Source organism: Polyergus mexicanus, unplaced genomic scaffold (genome assembly GCF_030449975.1).
Source record: "Polyergus mexicanus isolate NDT 795.1 unplaced genomic scaffold, iyPolMexi1.0 SCAF_1, whole genome shotgun sequence".
NCBI classification, from domain to species: Eukaryota; Metazoa; Arthropoda; class Insecta; order Hymenoptera; family Formicidae; genus Polyergus; species Polyergus mexicanus.
Genome location: NW_027223321.1, coordinates 13,939,036 through 13,962,272, shown reverse-complemented (window position 1 = coordinate 13,962,272; position 23,237 = coordinate 13,939,036). Strand labels below are relative to the sequence as shown.

General features: G+C 36.6%; 1 protein-coding gene across 3 annotated transcripts; it reads right to left on the bottom strand.

Annotated features, from left to right (window-relative positions):
* Positions 1-1,118: 1,118 nt before the first annotated feature.
* On the bottom strand, positions 1,119-19,174 carry LOC138936542 (diacylglycerol kinase theta). Of its 3 annotated transcripts, none has more exons than XM_070302012.1 (18): positions 18,355-19,174; positions 12,831-12,910; positions 12,419-12,524; positions 12,049-12,269; positions 11,628-11,799; positions 9,237-9,380; positions 7,544-7,675; positions 7,321-7,455; positions 7,099-7,216; positions 6,794-6,981; positions 6,470-6,682; positions 6,251-6,385; positions 5,915-6,089; positions 5,487-5,806; positions 5,091-5,397; positions 4,852-5,011; positions 4,632-4,739; positions 1,119-3,505 (listed from the first exon to the last, which is right to left on the bottom strand). In XM_070302012.1, the coding sequence occupies exons 1-18, from the start codon at positions 18,488-18,490 to the stop codon at positions 3,392-3,394; spliced, it is 2,964 nt and encodes a 987-aa protein (XP_070158113.1). In that variant the 5' UTR covers positions 18,491-19,174; the 3' UTR covers positions 1,119-3,391. The 3 variants fall into 3 exon arrangements, with proteins under 3 accessions (XP_070158113.1, XP_070158129.1, XP_070158121.1); XM_070302028.1 differs by having other exon boundaries at positions 5,091-5,379; positions 18,355-19,173; XM_070302020.1 differs by lacking the exon at positions 1,119-3,505 and adding an exon at positions 3,650-4,211 and having other exon boundaries at positions 18,355-19,173.
* Positions 19,175-23,237: the final 4,063 nt, after the last annotated feature.

Below are 23,237 nucleotides of genomic sequence, written 5' to 3'. Positions count from 1 at the left end.
ATGAGTCTCAAAATAAACAAGCAGTTCCGAAATAAATCGATTATTTAAAACTTACATTTGTCCAACGTAGCGCTTCGCGCTTATGCAACAGCAATCGAATTTATATAATAACTTTTTATGAAATATCCGTTGTAAAACAGAGAGGAAAGTGATCTCTGGAACGCATACCAACGTAATATTTCCTACATCTATGTTACCAATCCTCGTTTAGTATCGCCATCTACGCTCATTATAGATTATGCGAAACTATGCAGTCACAGTTGTTTTTTCAACTGCCGCTAAAATCACCATTTGGTTTGTATCCATACTAAGGTGAGAGAGAGAGAGAGAGAGAGAGAGAGAGAGAGAGAGAGAGAGAGAGAGAGCGTCCCGCAAAAAATGCTATTATTGGTCGTTTCCAGAGTGATAAAAAAATCTTCATTTTACATCGAGCACCGAGATAATACAATATATATATATATTGTATTTCTTGTATGAATTGAAATTCTTCAGTTAATATTTTTATAAAAACTTTAATAATTTTGAATCTTATTTATTAATTATTTAAAACTCGAGATTTTAAAAAAATGTCAAATGTGTAATAAAATTCTGTGATAAAAGATGCAATAATTAAAATCTTCTTCAGTTAAGTTTATTTCTATTAATTTTTATTATTTAGTATACAATTTAATTTTAATTTATTTGATTAGAATTTTATATGAAAAATTCTTATGATACAATATATGAATTAAACCTATTGTTCATCAATAATGATCTAAGTATCTTGTAAGTGCAATTTATGCGTAAATTACTCCATCCTTAGAGAATCAAGATAAATATAATAAAAAATATAATAAAAAATACTCCAGATCTTTCTTTCAAAAATCAATCTAAACTTTATATATATATTATCATCACAGATTATTTTTTTAGCCAATATTTAGAAACTTGTGATATAAATCGCAGATTTTTTATTTAATAAGAAATGACAAAAATTATATATATAAATGTAAATCAAAATGTCAATGATATAATAAAATAATAAGTTAAATCGTCCACAAGAGTATTACATATATAAATAATAATAAGGATAAATGTAAGAAGGATATCTCTATAAGTAAAAATAAAAAAACAACCGGTTTTGTAGCACATACATTGATTTATTATACGTAGATTGTTCATAGCTTATTGTTTTTCTATTTTTTTTATAGCAACAGCAAATATACTATAGTTTGGTCAGATTAACAAATGTTATCTCTCCAATCTGCCATAGATGTGATTATTCATGTCGATACACCGGATATAACACGAATAACCGAGCCTGTATACATCATTGGCAGGTTGTGACATATAATATATGGAGGCCTGATCAATCATCCGGGCATGATGGTCTCCGTTTAAATTTGGTTGCCAGTGTGTGTTGTGATTAAATTTTTGATAATCATTTTCATAATCGAAGACACATCCAAGAGAGGTCTAGGTAGATAATTAACTAAGTTCACAGCGCGTACTAAAAGCGTACTAAGAGTCCTATATCGTCCTCCTTTGATTACTCTCACGTATCAAAGGTACGCGCTGTCTTTTTTTTATAACGTTTACGCGAAACAATGCAACGTACGTAATTCAAAAAGAGTCTGCTCTTTCTCCCTTCCGAAGATACTCTTAACGTTAAGAAAGTACACCCTCGCCCCACATTTACTACTTTCCTCTCTTTTTCATCTATCGCATTAAATGCCATCGCGATTAACTGGCGCGCAATCCGTCTTATTTTTTTTAAGTTCCTACTTTTATAATGTTATATACAATTGTTTGGCACCGAAGTTGTGGTTTTTTCCCCCTTTTCTTTCAAATCGTACGATGCCAGCACGAATGTCCAACGTGAACGTAACCCCCCCCCCCCGCCCCACCCCACCTCCACACACCCTTTCATTTGTATGTTCAAGAGAGCGAAATAAGGTAAAAGTACATCTGAGTGTGTGTTTGTGTTGTGCTTACGTCGTGTGCTTAATCAAGGATCGTTCGTTATCAATGCATAGCACTCGTCGAGTCGAGGCGCGCCAAGGGATTCGGAACCTTGGGAGCTTGAGAACAACTATCGCTTTGGACTCTCGCATGGTCCTGTCCTAATCGTCGCTCGTTAATTACGAATGCTCAAGTACGAACAACACGTTCCGACGATTTTAAGTACACGTTAGCATGTTACAAGAGCTTTTTCTCTTTGGCATAGTTTATAAATATACATTTCTCTTTCTCTCCGTACTCTTTTTTTCCCTTCGCATTCTTTTGCCATGTTATAGTGTGGAATGTATGTTGCCGGTGTATGCACCACGGTCAAAAACTTCGTTACCTGGAGCTTTGTCAAGTCAGTACATTGCCAATCCGACTCTTTCGACACCATGTCGCGCGTATCGCGGATACATATATCTTCTCGCACGTATAGAGGCGGATCGGCAAAGCGCTTAGCCCGCGATGCGGTCTCTCTCTTATCGTTACGAAAGTTACATTAATTTATCTCCTCTTATTAATCGTATTCTAGAGAACTCTGACTGCCACTGGTTCTCAGCGAAATCCAGACTGCCCAACAGTCAGACGTACATAACAATTATCACAACTTAATATCGTATAATACTAATACAATATTATGTAAATATATTAATATTTATATATATATATATAATCATAAATATTCTATATATATAATATATTATTAACAACTGACTTGCTTGCGTTTTATGTCCCGCGATACACGTTTCGTATCGTATCGTAATACTGTATTAGACTGGTAAAATACCATATGAAACGTAATATACATTACGACTCCCATTTCTCTTCGACACTATCAAGCTTGGAAAGTAAATATAAATTAACGTCGTCATAAGCTACGCTCGCATACGCGCGTGTAACTTCTTTCAATACTGTTTAATATGCGTGTATGTTTTGTGTGTGTGTGTGTGTGTGTGTGTGCGTTATTATGTATTAAAATCTATTATAATTTTACTAAAAAAATATTGATTGATAAGCTATGCGTACAGTGCTATAATTATTAACATTTAAAAATGAGATCTAGTTTCATTATTAATGTAAGAATAAACATTAAGAAACATTATTGAATCAATAATGGATTTAATGCTGCATATATGTATGTGTGTGTGTATGTGTGTATGTCAAGTGTATTCGAAAACCTTATTTACCTGTCCCTTACCACTCTTCTTTTACCAGCGTGTTTTCTTCTTGCATTGTAAGTAAGTACTTATGTTTTAAGTTCGTGCAGCGCAACTGCTGTCGGACGATTTCGAGGCCGATTTTATTTTATTACGTACGCTAATCGATCGAGTTCTTTCGATATATGGCTACGTGCTCTTGCCGTTACCGCAGCATGTTCGAATCACTTTCACTTTGAATGTTTATTCACTCAGAAGATATCTTCGTCCGGATCGCTCGACGGTGCAGCCTGAAGCGCCAATTGCATACTGGATTCTGTATTACGCCGCTTCATTTTACCCTTAGTCTTCTTCAGCATCGTAGCCTAGGAAGGGACAGGATCAAGGGAGCGCACAATGGAGCAATCGATCAAAATGTCAATCAAAATATCGCTGACAAAATAGAAGTATAGAAATAGAAATAGAGGTAGAAATATATATATATATATATATATATATATATATATATATATATATATATATAGAGAGAGAGAGAGAGAGAGAGAGAGAGAGAGAGAGAGATTGCGAACTCAGGATCAACAATTTATACGTATAGAAAAAAAAAAGAAAAATTTTTACTCTCGCAAAACTAACTAACTACTATCCGATAGAATGCGTCTAAATCCACACATTACGACACAAGCTCGAGCTAGCTGCATTGGATCGAGGCATCGACAAGGTGTTACGGAGTTGATCGGTTTTACATGCATCAACGAGGAGGGACCGGATCTTTCTTTTTCTGTTTTCTTTTGTTTTTGTTTTTTTTTGTTTTAGGTGGAATCGCTTTATAAAGATAGACGGCACGGTTTGTCACACCGAGACTCCTCTCTCGCGCTGCTTATGCGCGTCGAGGAATCTAGGTTGAGAGATGTCGCGTATCTTCAACGAAATACTCGATTAAACATTCGAGCGGTTGTGAGCTGTGGTATGGTTGGATTACTCGTCCGTGCTCTTGCCCCCCTCCCCATTAGCAGGTAGAATCGACGGTTCGGTATTGCGACGCTTGATCTTACTTTTCTTCAACATGGTAGCCTGAAGTGAACAAAGGAACAAGGAGATATTAGTCGAGTGCAATTAGGGGAGGAGAGCATGCGCTGATAGGTATCAGCAATCAGAGGTTACGCTTTTACAGAGAAAATACATAGAGTATTATATAATGTAAAACAAAAGATACTACAAACTAATACATACGGATGCTCCTGTTGAAAAAAATGTACGTGCCATAAAAATGTTTATCCCATTATTCTACTTAAATCCAAACAGAGTAAGATATGCAATCACATCACTCATTCTTTTGATTTTAAGAATGGAAAGATTATCGCGTGTACTAATATCGATAATGTCTCGCATTGGGTCAATCAAAAATGATTATATGTTACATTCTGTTCGTTATTTTTGTAGAATTATGAGGGGAAGAGGGCAATTTTATAAGATCTCATGTCAAAATATTACCTTGAGCGCTGACTTCAAGACTACAATGTCTCCGGGACTCTGAACCCACGGTTCACCGTCTACTTGTACAGGTATATCTGAGTTTAAGTGAATTTTTATGTGTCCGCCCTAGAAATTAAAATAAAACGACACGAATAAGAATAAATTAACATATTCTATAAAAAATAGGAAGAAAGAGGAAGTAAAATCTTTATATTATTAATTAATTATTTTATTTCACCTGCGCTATTCTCATAGCCGTACGTAGACCCGATTGTATTTGTCCAAGATGCATAACGCCTGTAACTCCGACAACCTCTAACATACCATCCCAGTGATTTGGTGTATAAAATTGATCTTCTTTGGTATCTGGTCCCCAAGGATTAGCACCAGAACCCCAACTAAAGAAAAAACGAAAGTGTCGTTTAAACTATCGCATTTTTTCTATATATATATATATAAAGGGGGGGGGGGAATTACCTTAAAATGTTCAGAATAATTATTCCCTCCACTTGCGGTAATTCAACCAATTTACCATCTACTTCTAACCGAATTTCTTTATGTAAATCTTTGCACGGCTTACGTCTGACCATCTTACGTAGACCCATAGTTACATATACACCTTTATTTCGTAATCTGCTTTTGAACTTATTAGGGTTTTCCTCTCTCGCGTTGTGAAAGTCAAGACATAAATCTGCATCGACGCCGATGCCAAAATAATTATTCATTACATATATTTGCGTATTGTCTTCGCTTGTTGAACCAGCGCCTGTAACATAATACGACACTACTTGCCGATAATGCGAAATTTTTTTTCTTATTCAAATTATGAAGTTTGTTTCCGATATGTTGAAAGAAAGAAGTCTTATTTCTCACCTGCAGCATTACAAACTACTTGAGTCTGTTCTTTCTCTTCTGGATGAAAAACTACGGTCCATCTATCCAATATTATTTCTTCCGCATCGATAACGTCTCGCAATAAGTTTAACGGATCCTCGTCGCCCGTGTATCCTGAACCCCAACATAGTACACGCGCAAGATCGTTTCCCGTTCCCAAAGGTACAATAGCGCAAGCGGGAGAAGAACACTCGCTATCCTGACCCACATTATCTAAACATTGTAATACCCAGCCTATCGTTCCATCACCACCGCAAACTAATATCTTATAGTCTTTTATGTGGCGAAAAACGTAAAGCCTGCAACATAAGGAACGCGTTTATTTCCAGCAACCATTTTCGTGAAATTGTGTAATGAGAATCGATACACTATTTGCATTCATATCTTTAAAGCTACGATCCGCTTACCCGGGGAGAGGTCCGCCGTTATCGAGATCAAACACTTGATAGGGATTTAATAGTTTACGAAAACTAGAAATTAGCTGGAGCCCTTGACAGCCGCCAGATTTTACATTTACAAACACGAGCAGCGGTTGAACACCCGATGGTACCATACTTGGCTCGATACTCGGTAAAAGCATTACTGATAGAAGAAAACAGAACCAGATTGAGCAAATATTCCAATATATATCTCATTAAAGCTGACAAGTAAATAAAAAAAGATTTTAAATGTGTTTATGTATATGTGCATCCAAAATTTGTCATCAAATATAAAAGCTATATAAAAATATATGTCGTAAATACCTAGAAGATGCTTGTCTTCGTATTTTGACTCTCGCAACGCATATAATGCTCTGACTGCTTTATTCGAGTCTTCGTATATAATAACCATCGAACCATATTCATAATAAATTGGGCCAATTAATGAAAACCTATTTTCTAAAAAGTTCAGAAAAAGCCATATATAAATTATTTATTCTATATATACATATAAATTTTCTTTTTTTCAAGTCACACACCAACCTTTTCCTAAAAATTCTATCAACATATTCTCATAACTTCTTTCAGAAAGATTTGGTGGCAAGTTGCCCACAAATAAAGCCAAGTTGGGTCCATGGGGGTCTTGTTTTAATTGTAGATAGAACCGCATTAGTTCCATTTGCCTAATAGAATCTTTTCCCAGCTTCTTAACGATATCCCAAGGTCTTTCATCCCAAGACAAAACTCTTTCCGTTACTGATACATACAAAATTCTCTTTATATCTCGTGCGATAACATTTACAACATAGAATCTTAAAGAATATTCGAATAATAAATTGTAGATCTCGGACTTAAATAAAAACGTACCGCCACGGTCTAAAAGAATTTCACTGCACCTATAGTCATCGCAATTAAAATTTTGTAAACCAAACTTCTCAAGTGCCTGGTTTATTAAGTCTGCAACAGTTGTTGCTTCGGTAACAGGTACTATACAGAATGACTCTGATACCTGCAATTTGCCGGGATAAACTCGTACTTCCCCACTGTCGTTATTTCTGAAATCATGTTATAATATTGCATCAAAATTCTTTTTTGCTTTTCTTATAGATATAATTAACCTAGTAACAAAAAATAAAACTCTATATATTTAGATAAATGTAGTATAAACTTACTTAAATCGTAAGAACACAGCCGGACGTTTGCCTTCTTGGCGATTTAAATTTAAAACAGGTGTTGGGTCACACAGCTCAGTTTCCTCCGCAGCATACAGGTCGGTTAAGTAAAAGTTACCTGAATATTCCGGAAAAAAATATATATACATTGGTTTGATTAGCAAGCTTAATAAAAGATTCGTATGTTCATTATAATATAAGATTTTTCATATGTGTGCATACTAGGATCTTTTGTGATGTGAAATGCGCGCAATGCCAATGTGAGAACCTGCTCTGTCGTAGCCTGCCTGGGTATCGGAATCACTCGAAATATTCTTCGCCTCAAGGAGCTGTTGCCGTCGTACACCTTAATCATCTCTGTAATGTAAGGAAAAAAAGAGTAGATTCATGGAGATTATAGGCGAGGAAATCCCGAAACCGTTAATCGGAAGTTGTATTGAAATACCTTCGTCACCTCTTTCTTTGTCTTCTTTCTCTTTAGGAGATCGTGGATCACGGCCATGCGCTGCGCCCTGTGTCGGTTCTCCATTATCACGATACCTCGCGTCGCTACCAAATTCTTCTGACGTGCTCCGCGCTGTGAACACAGAAAAAAATCACGTATTTCGAATGTTGGAAAATATATTTGGAATAACAAATTACGCACGCGATATGATACCTAAATGAAACACACAATCTAAATGTATAATACATCTTCTTCCGCGCTGTCTAAACTCTGACGTTTAAACATTTATTTCTTCATTACTCAGATAACATTAATGGTATCTCTCTTTGATTTCTTTTTAATCTTTTTTTCAAAAAAGAGTTATAAAATATTATATATTAAAAACGACAACATAGAATTTAAATTGCGCAATTTTTAATCATTCAATAAGTAAAACAATTTCATCTTTAGATTATATACATTTATTATTTATTATTGTTTCTTATTATTAATTATATTAAAAATTGCCAGTTTTCTATATGAATATAGATTTTAAAAAACAAATCACAAATTTGTCATATAAAAATATTCCATTTGAATTAGGTATTTTAAGAAGAGTGTAATGAATGAGAATTTAAAAACAAATTTATAAAACACAGAGAGCACAACATTGTATAACAACTCTGTTTATCATTCAAGAATAAATTACGCAACTCTTACCATCGAATATTTACGATAGGTTTGTAGAACACACACACGATAGGAAGAATTAGTCAGTAGTATTCTTGAACTTCATTTCACTGCATAGTAGAGTGATAAGCATCATGGAATCTCATAGCATCCAGTGGGCTGAATGACAGTGCATGCACTGAAGCGAGACATACATACATGCTAAAACGTAAACAGGAACAAAATAACATCCATAAAAAAACGTTGGTGCACCATGATATTTATATAAATGCATGTCGCGTGACAAACTATTTTATATATATATATATATATATATATATATATATATATATATATATATATATATATATATATATATCCGCTATGCGATATATTTATGCTTTTAAAAAATATGTCATTGTTTCCTATTTCTTAAGATTAAATTCCTAGTATAATATTATTCATTAATATTGTATCACTTGAATTGAAAGAAACAATACGAAAGATGGAGAATAATCTTACTCTAGAAGGAATCGCCTATCGAGAAAAATGCTCGCCTAATTTTTACAAAATTATGTATTTATCTTTATATATATTGGCCATATACATATAATTTAAAAACGAATATGTAACAAGTATAAGATTAAAGATTTATATATTACGTTATACTTTATAGGCTCATATAGAGAGAATGTGTATTGTGTATATTCCCCTATAATGTAGCAGTAAAATGAATTTGATATTAATGTCAAAAACAGAAAAAAAATGATAGAAGCTCAAAGCTAAATATCTGCATTGCTGTTAGGCAAACTTAAAAAAATGTATAAATAAATACCATTGTGTCTTTTAATATAGCGCTTTCTCTCAGTCGTAAGTGTTAAATAAGTGATTACATGTAGAGATAGAGAGATAATAACAGCGAGAGTAACGATAGCACTACAGCATATATATTTCAATTTCTCTCAGTTTTGTACGATACAAGTACATTTTAGAATTGAATACATTCACACAGATGAATGTCTGAGGATGATAATATTCTAGATACCTCGAACATAAGGAGGGGAAGCATGACAATTTCCATGGCAGCTACGTGGCAAAACTAGCGAAAGGCGCCTCAAAGCTTCGGCTAGGCGGCCTGCAGCCCCATTTTGCTCACTCTCAGCGAAATCGAATTGCTCTCCGATGTTATCTTCACATAGAAGCAAAGGTAGACCGAATATTTTAACCGATTACCACAATTTTTCAACTCTACCAAATTTCTCTTTTTCTCCTCTTAGGTACGTTCATAACTATGGCAAAACTATCTTCTTTTTTATACTATCAAATTTACTTATAATTACGTTAGACGAAAAGACGCGTTTTTTTGCTTTCTACCATGTCGAATAACGTCCGAGGCTTCTAATTAAAAAAAAAAAAAAAAATCACTATTCTTTCAACTTCTTTTATATTTTCCTCGTGAAGATATTTTGTAAACATCAATATTTTTCTAATTAATAATAATCTAATTAAGCTCTAGAAAAAAAGATGCTGAATCTATTAAAATATTTGACGCCTATTAAAAGCAACATTGAAATTAGCGATTAATAAGAGCAACCAGCCACAAAAGCCATATAGTTTACGAATGTATTTTAAATAGAATACGCGCGTAATTAAACTGACTGAGATGTAGCTTCAATGTTAAGAAGATTATGATTTCAGTACAATTAACAAATTTATTTACGCAGCTTAAGATTCACATAAAATGTATACGTCATATAATCCTCTAGACCCATACAAATTTACAACTCTTCAACTACTGTATAATGATGATAGACGGTAATGATAACATACAATTTTTCCAACAAATTCTCACGTGATATATTTGATACTACAAATGATTGAATATAGAATTGTGAGTGTTGTAATGATTATAAGTAGCACCAGTCACACACTTTATATAATCCAAAAGTTTATTTCTAATTTCCCTGCATCCAGCCGACACTGTGTATAAATTGAGTTTAAGACATATCGACGACATACAAAGATTGTTGTAAACCACAGAAATGCATTTTGTAAGAAAGTATTTTATTTTATTCTATAAAAGAAATCAAGATTTTTTTATCATTTGATAGTTTTGATAAGAATGGACCATCATATTTGAAAAAATATATGGAAAGCTGAGAGTGTAAGAAACTGCAAATAGCAAATGTAAAAATACGATACATACACATATTTATATGTGAAATACTAGAAATAATATATATATATATATATATATTTAAAAATATATTAAATCAATGATAAAATCTTTGGCTAATAATATTTCACGTAAATATACATATATTTTGATTTATGATAAAGTGAAACAATATGAAAGTTTAATCCTTTAGAATACAGATAGGGTCTTTCTCGTTTCACATATCGAAGAAAGTCAACGCACGTTGCATGCTCTGAAAAGAAGGAAGAACAGATATATGTTTACAAAACCGACGGTATTTATACACGCGTATATGTATGAATGAGTGCTAAAATAAAACTCATGCAAAAAAATTTATGTTCCAAAAATTGGTTATATCTTTTATAAGAGTATACTTCTACGAATATATATATGAATAAAAGAAATGTTTCGATACATTCTCTTTTAAACTTTAGTATGTAGATGTACAATATTTTTTGCTACCAATCATTGGTGCACAATTTGCATACGTATACAAGGGTGTGTGTGTGCTATATGCATAGTAAAAATAGATATAAAATTTCATACATGTTTGATTTATACAAGTGTGAAAATAATCGACTGTGTTAATAGGTAATACTGTAATGCAAGAATGAGATCGATTGAAGGAATTTTTATAAAGCGCTAATCAACAATGAAACTCACGGTGCAAATGAAGAATGCAATAATTAACGTGTGAAATATTCAATTAAATAGATACATTTTGAGCGAAGCTCTCACATCTTTGCCATTATGTGTTATCTGAGTCTGATACATCGATATTACTCGTAGAGAAACATAAATTTAAGAAAATAGTATATTTAATGTGACATATACACGTATATACACACAAAACTATATAATTATGCTATATATCTATAGATAAATGCGTGCATTGGTAATTATCATTCAATCAATTATCATTGTTTTCTTTTTCTTTATCATACAAATTACAGATACAGTTTCATTTATGTCAGTATTGACACTTTTATACGCGACCATGTTATTAAATCTGTTTTAGTAAAACAGGTCGCTGTAACAGTTTCACTTTAGTCTCCTATCTTTTTGTCTTTTTAAGAAGAATATCGTTTTAATATACGAATTATATTTCTGGTAAAACCAATTATAATAAAATATTTGCGTATCTTTGCAATACAAATTTTGTAATAAAGCTCAATTCCTCATTCTATTATTCTAATTACCTGTTAACACGCACACTGTAATTACACGACAGACACTTACGGCAAGAATACTCACGGGTCGGCACTTCTTTACGACGCACTTGTACTCCAATGATGGCTTCCATGGGAACTTCGGTACGCGGAATACTAACTGCATGTGGTGGCAGGTAAATTGGTTCCAAGTTACCAAAGGTGCATTCTTGGGGGATATTCTTGTAACAATACGCGTGCGACTGAGAGACGAAATCAAAATTTATCATTAAGTATTTATACTTTAACGGACAATCTTTAAAGTCATACTAATGGAATATGCTTTTGTCTCTATTTATACAAGAATGTAATTTGCTTTCGTGTATTTCGTTTTAAAAATTAAATGTATTTGCATTGTACTTCAATGTTTCACTCTATACTCTATTATAGTAATTCCCTTAACGAAACAAAAGCAAAAAGCAACATATGAAATATAAATCATCTTTTTTTACCGTCATGCCGCACCACTCGCAACGAAACCCGGCAAGGCACTCGACAGTAAAACAACTCTTCTTGCATACAGCGCATTTAGAGCTACTCGGAAGATTGCCTTCCCGCCAGTGATGAGTGTGTTTCACTGCTGACAGGTCCTTCCCAGGCAAGTACGTGGCATTCTCCTTGCAGTCTGCCACCGCGAAATCTTGGCATTCTATGTGCACGAAGTACTCGCATACTACCGGCAAACGAGCGCATTTACAATTAGCATATTATTTTTTTAGGATCTTCATATAAATTTACAAAGATGATATTTATTAAAGGCATCATATAATTAGTTAATAAAACGATTCAAAATTCCACAATTAGGCACAAATTTCAACTCACTTTCGCAGTGTATGGATGGATTATTATCATCCAAACGTTTCCGACAGACGTTGCAGAATTTTCTTTTATGATGTACTTGTTCGGACCAACAGTGTGCGACCGGGTTCTATAACATAATAAAAATATGCTCTATTAATCTTATATTATCGTAACAGATATAAGACTCCGAGATAAAAAAGAATCTCTGCAGTGTCAAGCAAGTATCGTTTCTTGTGAACTCTATGATTATCTAGCTTCTTAATTTTTAAATTTACGCTAAATTATTTTAGTGCAATACTTTTAATTATTTCGTGATATCCCTAGAAGACAAGATTGCGTTTTTATTGTCACATAAATGAAACAAAATCGGTAAATATAGATGTTATATTTTTACGCGTATAAACGGTTAATCGTGCGTTGATTATTATTCTACCTTAATCAGGCTTGCCGCGATGCTGGAGCAGGGAGAGACGACGGCCTTGAGACAGCGGTCGTGCACCACGAAGTTACACACTGCAACAAATAAAGGATTTAAAAAAAAAAAAAAAAATATATGTACCATAATGTAAATCAATATCAGCCACTCATGTCGTAATTTATAACGAAATTTTCTGATCTTTCACGATGTAAGTAAAAACGTCGAGGATCAAAGGCAGCTTCTTAGTATAAAAATTTTTATTTAATATTTTCACCGTTAATTGCGACTCACACAAATATACATGCAATAGTTTATCAAATTTCTACAGAAGCCAAACAAAAAATAAAATCTTTCAAATAGTTTCTATTACATAAAATGGTATTCTTTCTAATTTATTATCTACATTTTTTTTTTTTAAATTGATGTTCTTTTTTTTTATTTCAGGAAATATTTGATTCTCAATATATGAAGACCATTTATAAATTTAGATTTAATATAATGATGATCTCAATATTAATATTAATATTGATATTAATATTAAATATATCACAATTAGAATTGACGAAAATAATCGCGATTCGACTGAAACATCATCATTTACATATCATAATCCGTTAAAAGGACGCAGGGTGACGCGATAAGTGTCGTATTCTTTGCAAGGACGGTAATGATCGAGCTCTATCGCGCTCTTGCGACGCTAATCAGGCAAGATGTGGGAAATTTGTCGCATCGACGCGCAGGTACGGCCCGAAATAGTACTGTGCATCCGCTTCGTTAAGAAGGCGCCATCAGCCACCATCGACGATCGACCACGAATGCCGGGTTTAACTTTAACTCCTCGAGTGGGTAGTTTAAATCGAAAAGGGGTATTCGTTATTGTCGTTGAAAAAAGAAAAGAAATTTGTTTATCCATTTAAATATTGTTTCAAACGCTATGCTTTCCTCAACCATACAAAAGATACACGAAGTATCAGTTCAAGAAACGGACTCGGTCTCCCTAATGAATGTTAAAGCACTTATGGCGTTTATATTTTTATTAAATCCAGATATAAAAATACGCACGCGCAAAAAGATAGACAACAATAAAATATTTAATGTAAAAAACACGCCATTTTTTTCCCATCAAACACGCGCGCGATTAGTATTTAACGAATGTAGAAACCGCGAGCTTTATCATGTTTATTCTTCATCTTCCTTTTTCTCTCGGGAAGAAAAGAAAAAAAATAATTATCTTGTTATAAATGCGAAAAAATCATAGATAAAAGAAGTCTACTTCTCACGTAAATCCATCGATGTTGTCGATGTGATCTAGATAAGAATTGAGAATCGTTTAAAAATTAAGCTATAAAGATGAGAAATGCATTAGACAAGCATGCTTTAAAAAAAAAATCAACGTTTGATCTCGGGAAAAAAAGAGGAATCTATATATTCCATCAATCTTTCGGTAATCGCGTGTATCTGAAGTATACACGTGTTGATATTCACTCCGGCGATTATTTTTCGGCTTCTTCGGCATTTATATGTACAATATCTTTTTTTCCGATCAGTTTTGGTTGTCGTAGTTGTAACAATTTTAGTCATAGCAGCATAATAAATCAATTAATTGTTTTAGCCAATACTATATATGTATGTGATACAATTAAATAATTTTCAATACTACGAAAAAAATATCACAATAATTTCGTAGAGAGTGAGATCTCATCTATTACAATATTAATCGTCTGTTACAATCTTGTCTCTTCCTCAGTTTTTCTATGTATAAAATTAAAACGAAAGTGCACATTGGTATGTGCAATATTGTAAAATATTTCCTCCATCGAGATATTTTTCAACGATAAAAACATATACCATAAGCTAACATAATATAATGAAATTGTAACACATATGACACTTTAAACTCTCGTGTCTAAAATCAATTGTGTATTTAATGCCCTGTCCCTAATGGTCACGTCCGATTCTTTTGATAATAATGACAGCACTCGCTGTACTTTTGCAATTAATTTTTATCGTCTTATAGAAAGGAGAGATTATCGAGAAGAACAGAACAAAGAGGATATATTTTGATACGAAAGAAAGCCTGTTTTGTGTAGAATGTATTATCTGATAAATGTAACGTATTTATATACGTATTATCAAAAATAATATCAAGCAATTAAACTATTAAAAAATTATGTGAGAAAATACAAAAAATATTAATAACCAATATTATTTATAATCTATCGATTTGTAAAACGTACAAATTCGTTTTCTACGTACATAGGTTATTTGATACCAGTAAGTTGTACTTCGATACAACTTACAATAGACTTTGATATTTGATCAAAATATTATTTGTACGTATAATAAATGAAGAAGAATCTGATATATCTCTGGATAAATGATTAAACTTATTTCTTTATTTTTTTTTATTTTCTCGGATTTATGTAAGTCTATCAGTATTTCTGCTATATGAGATAAGCTCCAAGGTTTGATACCGAATTACATATGATTAACAAATGCGCTTATTGTTAAATTAATTTATATATTACCTCATATTTCTCTATCTATAATGTTAGGGAAAATCTTGGAGGAAGGAAGGAAAAAAAAAACCTGACAAAAATAAGTAAACTAAATAAATAAATTGCTGTTATTTACTATTTATATGATAGTAGTAAATTCAATGTAGACATGCTATTCCCAAGTCACATATATGACGGTTGACACCGTTATTTAAAAAAAAATGTTCATTCTTCTGATATTTATGTTTCACAGAGGCAAGTGTATATTTCACAAATAATATTTCTGCTCTTTAAAATTCATCGCTTTCCAAATTTTATATAATTTTATATAATAGATTAACGTCTTACAAAAAAAAAAAAAAAAAAAAAAAAAATATCCAAGTATTAATTTATCATGATTGTTCAATAGATGCCTAATAAGATACAAAATTAATTATATGAAAAGAGTCAAATCTTGAACATGAGATGAAAAAAATAAGCACGAGGATTAAATTGTTAATTTCAATTAAGTTTATAAAGAGAATTATTAGAATCCTATCTCACAGAAAGAGAGAGAGAGAGAGAGAGAGAGGGGGGGGGAGGGGGGAGAGAAAGATTGGATTTATACGTGTAAACATACAAAATAATATAAATATAATTTGCAGACATAAAAACAACAACTTTATTTAAAGCAACCGACAAAAGCGATCAATACATTCTAGCAAGGTTTAACAATGGCTTTAGAAATATAACACTTTATCTTTCACTACTATAAAATTAGCATTGCATTAATACAATTTTTATATAGTGGAGATCTCTGGCATTCCCTAAAGATTTTAGGGAATTTCTGATACATCTCTCTCGGGGAAAAAAAAAAAACACAATCTGACAATTAAATCAAAATAATAATGGTCTGAATGTCTAAATATGATGATCTAAATATATGAGTAGCCAATTTTTTCGTTATACGATAAAATTGCAAATTTTCCTTCATAATAATAAATTTCTCGTAAATGTAAAAGATTTTTTGAAAATATATATTTTTCTTTTTAATTTGTAGATAATAATGTTTGAAAGTTTTATATCAAGAAATATTGATTGAAATCCGTTGACCGATTGTGAAATAGAAAAGTGATCGGCCAGTTTTCGCATAACAAAAATTTTTTTTTTTTTTTATATATATATTTGTCAGAACTTGAGAAATGGAATTAGTTATACAAAGTCTAAGATTCCGTTCGCGTTAATTAACATTAAAAAGATGCGATATCATTTATAATTGACTTTCAAACATGTAACGACAAATATTCGAAATGAAATAACGTAACACTTACGTTATTTCATTTCGATTATTTTTAAATAAAGTATATAGCGATAGGTACAGTGATCACTTTGTGTGCGCAGGATTTTTTACGAACTGCATTTAACGTGTGAGCGGCGCGGCCGTTGAAATCTTTTTTATCCTTATTAATGTCTTGTACTTTTTTTTTTTTGCGACTATAAAGGCCATCAGTTTGTAATGAATATTTTTACTCTTATTACGCGGTTTTTTTTTTTTTTTTTTTTTTTTAACGCTAAATATATCTAACAGCGCACGCTCATATCTTGTATACGGTCATACACAGTCCCCGCAATTGGATTCATCATCTTTCAGGCGAGATATGACACAAAATTATCTAAACTCTGCTACGTTTTTGTTTCCTTTCTCTCTCCCCCTTCCCTCCCCCTCCCGCCTCCCCTTCCCAACCCCTTCCTCCTTCCCGAACGACGCTCGATACATCTAAGGCAGTTCTCCTCGTCGAACATTCCGAAAGAGCGTGCGACAGCTCGGACACTCTAGGGCTCGTTTCTGCTCGCGTTACAACGAAGATCCTTTACCGCCTCTTTACCCGTCAGCGAGCTCTCGCCCCCCACCACGGAGCAGCCCTCTTCGCCGCCGAGCGTCCGCGTTCGTCTCTCTCCCTCGCCACTACCATCCCCCCCCCCCGCCCTTTCTCTCTCTAGCACCCCTCCGCGAACCCTCTACTCCGGCAACCTTATCCGTGGTCTTTCAGCCATACTATCCCACCCCGCGCGATCAATGCTCGTGAAAGGTGGGCGCGCGTTCGCGCTCGCGCCCTCTGCGATCTGCGTACGCCGCCGTCTCCCACCCTCCAGCCCATCCCTCCCCCCTCGCCCCCTTTCCAGGTTTCTCTTTCTGTTTTTCACGACACAAATCTCTCTCTCTCTCTCTCTCATACTCTATTTATCTATCTGGCCGTCTGTTTCTCTGTTGCACCTACTCGCGGCTGGCGCGTGTTCGCGAAAGGCGCTGAAACGCCCGGAGAGAAGAGAGACTCGACGAGGCTCTGTCGCGCTGGAGAACGCGGGCACCCCGATGACACCCGATCGAATAAAACCGTCCGACGCGCCGCGGCGTCTGTCATTCATCATTCCGAATCGCGATGACACGCAGAGCGCGAGATTTCTAAGAGATTTTCTGATGGCGGGTATCTTTCCGTTACGGGAAGCGGCGGGCATGCATATCGATCGACTTTACGGTCTCGTCTTTTCGAAAGCGCTCGCTTTAAAAATTTTAAAGCTCCCCAAGCGAGGATCCATTGTCCTCGGTGTTTTTCTTTCCTTCCATCCTTTCTTTCTTTCTTTCGTAGCGCGCCCGACTGAACAAAGAGACAAATCGGGGACGAAGAATATTTCCGGAGCATGTTCCGCTCCCTCGATGGAGCTGTGCGCATCCTCCGGACGTGAACGAGACGAAGATGAGAAGAGCTATCGTCTCTAATGTTTCTTTCTTACTTTTTCTACTTTTGTCCGCCCAATGGACTCTCTCTCTCTCTCTCTCTCTTTTCTTACATTTATATTTCAAATTCTAATCCATATCTAGTCCGAGTGGCGCTCGAAGAGATCTATCCCAGACTCCCAGAGAGCGTAATAAACGTTCTCTGTCCTCTTCCCCCCTGCCCCCCCCCCACCTCATTCACACTCTCTCTCTCTCTCTCTCTCTCTCTATCGACGCTCCTGACGATTGGGACGATTGATTTGAAAATTGCGCGAAGCGATCTTACCTTCGCAGATGTACCCCTGCTGTATGAGGCCCCAGAGCATGTCCGTGCAGCTATGGCAGTACGTCGGTTTGTGAAACGTTTTCTTACTGAAGCTGTGCCCATGGCTGGCTGGAGTCTCGGCCGAGACCGACGCCATATTCCCCGTTCCACCGCGGAACCGTTCACGCCAGATTTTCACCGTGAAGCTACGCAGGGCGCGCCGCGCGACGATGACAACAACATAATTACACGCCCGACACTACGTGATCTCGGAACCGTACATAATTGCGCTGCTGCAGCTGGTGCGATGGTGGTGATGGCGATGGCGATGGCGATGGCGATGGTGATGGCGATGGTGATGGCGATGGCGATGGCGATGGCGATGATGGTGGTGGTAGTAGTAGTAATAGTAGCGGTGGTGGTAGTAGTAGTAATTGTAGTAATCGTCGTGGTCGTAGCTGGCCGCAGCACGTCGCACGGATCGCACGGATCGCACCGATCGCACCGTCGTACCGTCGTCGTCGTCCCGTCGTAACGCGGCGCCTCGTCGTCGTCGTCGTGCTAACGTCGTCGCGCCTAACGCGCATTATTCCACGAGCTGCGCCTCGGGACGGGCGACGCGCCGGCAGCAGCCACGATCGCGCGGGCCAGATGCGTCGTCGCCGTCGTGAAACGTCGCCGCCGATCCACCGCCGATCGTCGCCAATATCTCGCGGCCGTCGCCGAGCATCACCGTCGTCGTCCTCGTCGTCGTCGTTGCCGCTGCTCCTCCTCCTCCTCCTCCTGCTCTTGTCGTCGTCGCTGCCGCCGCTGATACTGATACCGACACCGATGCTCTTGTCGTCGTTGTCCTCCTCCTCCTCCTCCTCCTCCTCTTCCTCCTCCTCCTCGTCTTCGTCGTCGGCTATCCCGTTCACGATCTCGTTTACGGTACGACGCCGATGCGTGCGGTATCGCGTTCGCGCATCCGACGAGTCGCCGCCACTGCCGCCACTGCTGCTGCTGCTGCTGTTGCCGTTGCTGCTGATACGAGCGAACGCCGCCGAGTGGCCGCACTGACATCAGCCCCTATTCGTCACCGCCACCGGCCAGTGGCGGATGCGCTGCCCTAGCGGCCTAAGTGGGGCGTCATACGGGGGCCGAATCATCCGAGCCGCCCTCTTTCGAGCGCGAAGAAGCTGTCAAGGGCGTGCTCTCCTCTCCTCTCCTCTCCTCTCCTCTCCTCTTCTCTCCTCTTCTCTCCTCTCCTCTTTCCTCTCTTTCTCTTTTGCCGATTATGTTCTCACGTATAAACATAAATTGCGCGACGCTTCGTTACCCCGAGGAAAGTAGGGCCGTTTTTATATTTAACGATTTTTTTTTTTTCTTCTCGAAATATCTTTCCACTGCCTCCGTCTATAATCGTCGAGGACGTACGTGTTTCGAAAGAAACGATACACGCGCGAATCCGGGGGAATTTTCAAATCCGCGAGAAATGAAATTTCTACAGGGACGAAAGAGTCTTTCTCCAGCACTGACGATGGCGAGGGGCGTATTTTGTCGTCGTTTCTCGCGACGCTCCAACGTCTCTTCGTTACGTCTATAATTTTCAATATCTATTTCCGACCTATCTCTCTGTCTCTCTCTCTCTCTCTCTTTCTGTCACTCGTATTTCGTCGGCTTGAACCAAAGTCCAAATGTCCGCGACGTTCGACGTCGCTTCCAACGATGACGTCGCTTACGCGAGGAGCACGAGTTGTCACGCGGATCCAATATTTTTCCCCTCGTCCTTTTACCGGACGAAAGTTAAACGTTCGTACGTTTGTTTCGAGGACGCGATTCTCGATCGCATCGCTCGCGAACGATATCTCCGATTGATATCCCGATGATCGGCGCGCGTCTCCGCTGTCGCCGACGACGCGACGCGACGCGACGCGACGTACGCGTGTACGCGTGTACGCGTATTAACGCGGATCGTTATTGCTTCACGCGTTCGCGCGCCATCGTACGTCGTACGTGTATCGCGATCGTCGCGTTAACCCCGTTAATCGAACGTGAAATTAACGCACGCGATCGGGACGATGCCCGACGTCGACGACAGTACGACGACGGCGATGGCGTCGACGTCAGTGAGACGAGCCGACGCGACGTCGACGTCGCTTTCCGCCTCGGCGCGCCGACGCGCCATCCCCATCTCCCCGTCCTTCTCCTCTCTTCCTCCTCCCTCTTTCTCGCGCAACGCGTTCGAATGCCGCCAACACTCTATATATATATATATATATATTTTTTTTTATATATATACAGATGCTCTTTTTTATAAAGTCCCCTCGCGTTACAATGTGCGCGTTTTTGCTACGATTTAAAACCGATATTCACGATGACAGAGTATATAATCGGAGTTAGATCGATAATCCAGGCCCTCGAATCTCGTTGTTCTTCCCGAAAGTCACTCTCTCTTTTCAACACGCGTTTGTCTACAATTTCGTATTGTGTTGCAAATTTATTTATTTTTTTTTTTTTTATATCAAGTGTCTACTCAAATCCTGCAAAAAAATTTCCTCAAAATTCCCTCTGATCTTTCAGGCATTTTTATTCAAATCTCGCGATGCATTATTTGATTATCAGATGGAGCGCGAGGGGATGCAGTCTCAAAAAATGCTGAAATAATAATAATAATAATAATAATACCAGATCTCGGTCACTCGCGACGTCGTACGACTTTATCGATTTACATTTTCATTCGTTATCCTTTAAACGCGGATACTCTTCCGAGTTTCAGATACCTTCGCCTATATATATAATCCCGCCTCGTCGCTTCCGATCTTTCTTAACGTGCGGATAAATCGTAAATAAATAAAAAGGCGACGCGGTGTAACATAGGTATACAAATACAAACTTAGCGATGCGGAGAGCGAGGCGTTCCATTTAATCGTCGTTGTCCTCTCGATAATGGACGCTGCCTATTATCGTCGCGACGCCCGTCGTCGCATTGTACTATTATACATCGGGGCGCATTCGTGATACACACGTCCTGGGATATGCGATATTGCATATACGGCGTTACAATGCGAATCGCGGGAGTTGCGGCGGACGCGGGATTTTTCAATAACGGAAACACACACACACACACACGCCCGCGCGCGCGCGCGAGGGAAGAGAAGAGGGGGAGGAGGAGGAGGAAGGGAGGGGGAGTGGCACGCATTTTCACATCGCTGTCACGTCCGTTGTATTCATTAAAACGTCTGCCGCACATGGCTACATTGATGGACATTATGAAGTTATATCTCGCCGCGCGCGGTTCTATTGTGCGATCAAACGTGAATGAAACGGGGTTTAAATTTCAATAACTGCACGCGCGCGCGGGAAGAGACGGGGGGGGGGGGAGAGGCGCGCTAAATGTGTGACTGCATCTCTCCAACTATATTCATTATTATAAACTATACCGTTACAATCATGGGCACGCATCTAAATTATATACATATTTATATATATATATATATACGCGCGACGCGCGTGTTAGAAACGTCATCGTTAAAATAAATAATAAAATTAATAAATTAAAGGTGGCTCGAATAATAAATATCAATAAGAAGAGAAAGGAAAGGCCAATATGAACCCGGACGCACTAATTATAGCGTAAAAATTGAATATTATTTTGTTAAACGATTTTAATACGTATATAATAGAAATTTAATCAAAGATGGTATATGCTTTATGTTTATGTTGGATTTAGGTTAATATGTTAATTAGTAAATAGTATTTATATTAGTATAAGGCAATATATAGGTTTTTAGCATGGAAGTCTAGGGAAATATGGATGGATGAATGTGAGTAGGAAAAATTGTGGAGTCCTTTTTTTTGACGTGAAGCTGATATAAATTATTATTATAATATAAAATTAATTATACGTTTCGGCCCACTTCGGGTCCTTATTAATGACATCACGGGAAAAAAAAAAACGCGTAAACAAATAACTCTGAGATATCATTAATTTCGACGACGGGAGGTGCGTGCCGGCCTGCTCTCCTCTTTTTGCCTTTCAATTCTGTTATAAGAATTTTGGAAAAAAAAAAATATGCCTTCCCCCTCTCTTTTAAATATTATAATATAAAATTAAACGTAATCAAAAGTATGATAAAAACGCATTAAATCCTATCAGACTATGCATCGAAGATTAAGATTGAAAATTGAAATTTTCAGAGAGGACCAAAAAATTTTATCTTCTTTTGTTTTAATTAGTCAAATTTCAATCTTTAATGCATTTTCCAGAGAAATATTCGTGCATTTTATTTTTGAACGAAAATAGTTTCGCGAGATTATTCGATAATGATAATAATACAGACAATTAATGTATCGTCTGTTTTTATAGATTTTATTTTTTGTGGACGGAGCATAAAGCATCGTCTTTTGTGTCAATGCAACATTTGTTCTTAACATAATACATATTTCACATTCTTAACATCGATAAAGTCTTATTCTACAGTCCTATCGTTTTTCATCAAACATCAGCGCGTATTAAGGACGAATGAATACAGAGCAACAGATATAAACTTATTAACTATTTTTGATTCGCTTCCAATAAAATATGTACACGTTGTGTGTGTGTGTGTCGCTTCATATAATTCAAAAGCTTAAATGCAATCGAATGTGACATTTACGATTGTATTACGCAGATCAATTATGTAATTACAAAGTGCAAGAGAATAATGTCCCTTGTTAGTTGCAGTCTAATGAGCATATTAGATTGTTGCGTAAGGATGCTTTGACGATTATATAAATGAAAAATAAAAGATACGATGTAAAATAGAATTAAATTGAGAATAGTTTTCAATGTATTATCACGTATTAAACGCCTTATCTTACTGTCGACATCCATATACTTATATGTATTGTATATATAACACATCCCGCTTAAGTTGTAACAG

Bases quoted from the DNA above. Each gene is read 5' to 3' on its own strand.
- LOC138936542 (XM_070302012.1), bottom strand. From the start codon at position 18,490: ATGGCGTCGGTCTCGGCCGAGACTCCAGCCAGCCATGGGCACAGCTTC. The intron at 9,381-11,627 runs GTAAGTGTCTGT...TTCTATGTGAAG, and splicing joins GACCCGTGAGTATTCTTGCC to ATAACATCGGAGAGCAATTC. The intron at 5,012-5,090 runs GTAATTCCCCCC...TTTTTTCTTTAG, and splicing joins ATTATTCTGAACATTTTAAG to TTGGGGTTCTGGTGCTAATC.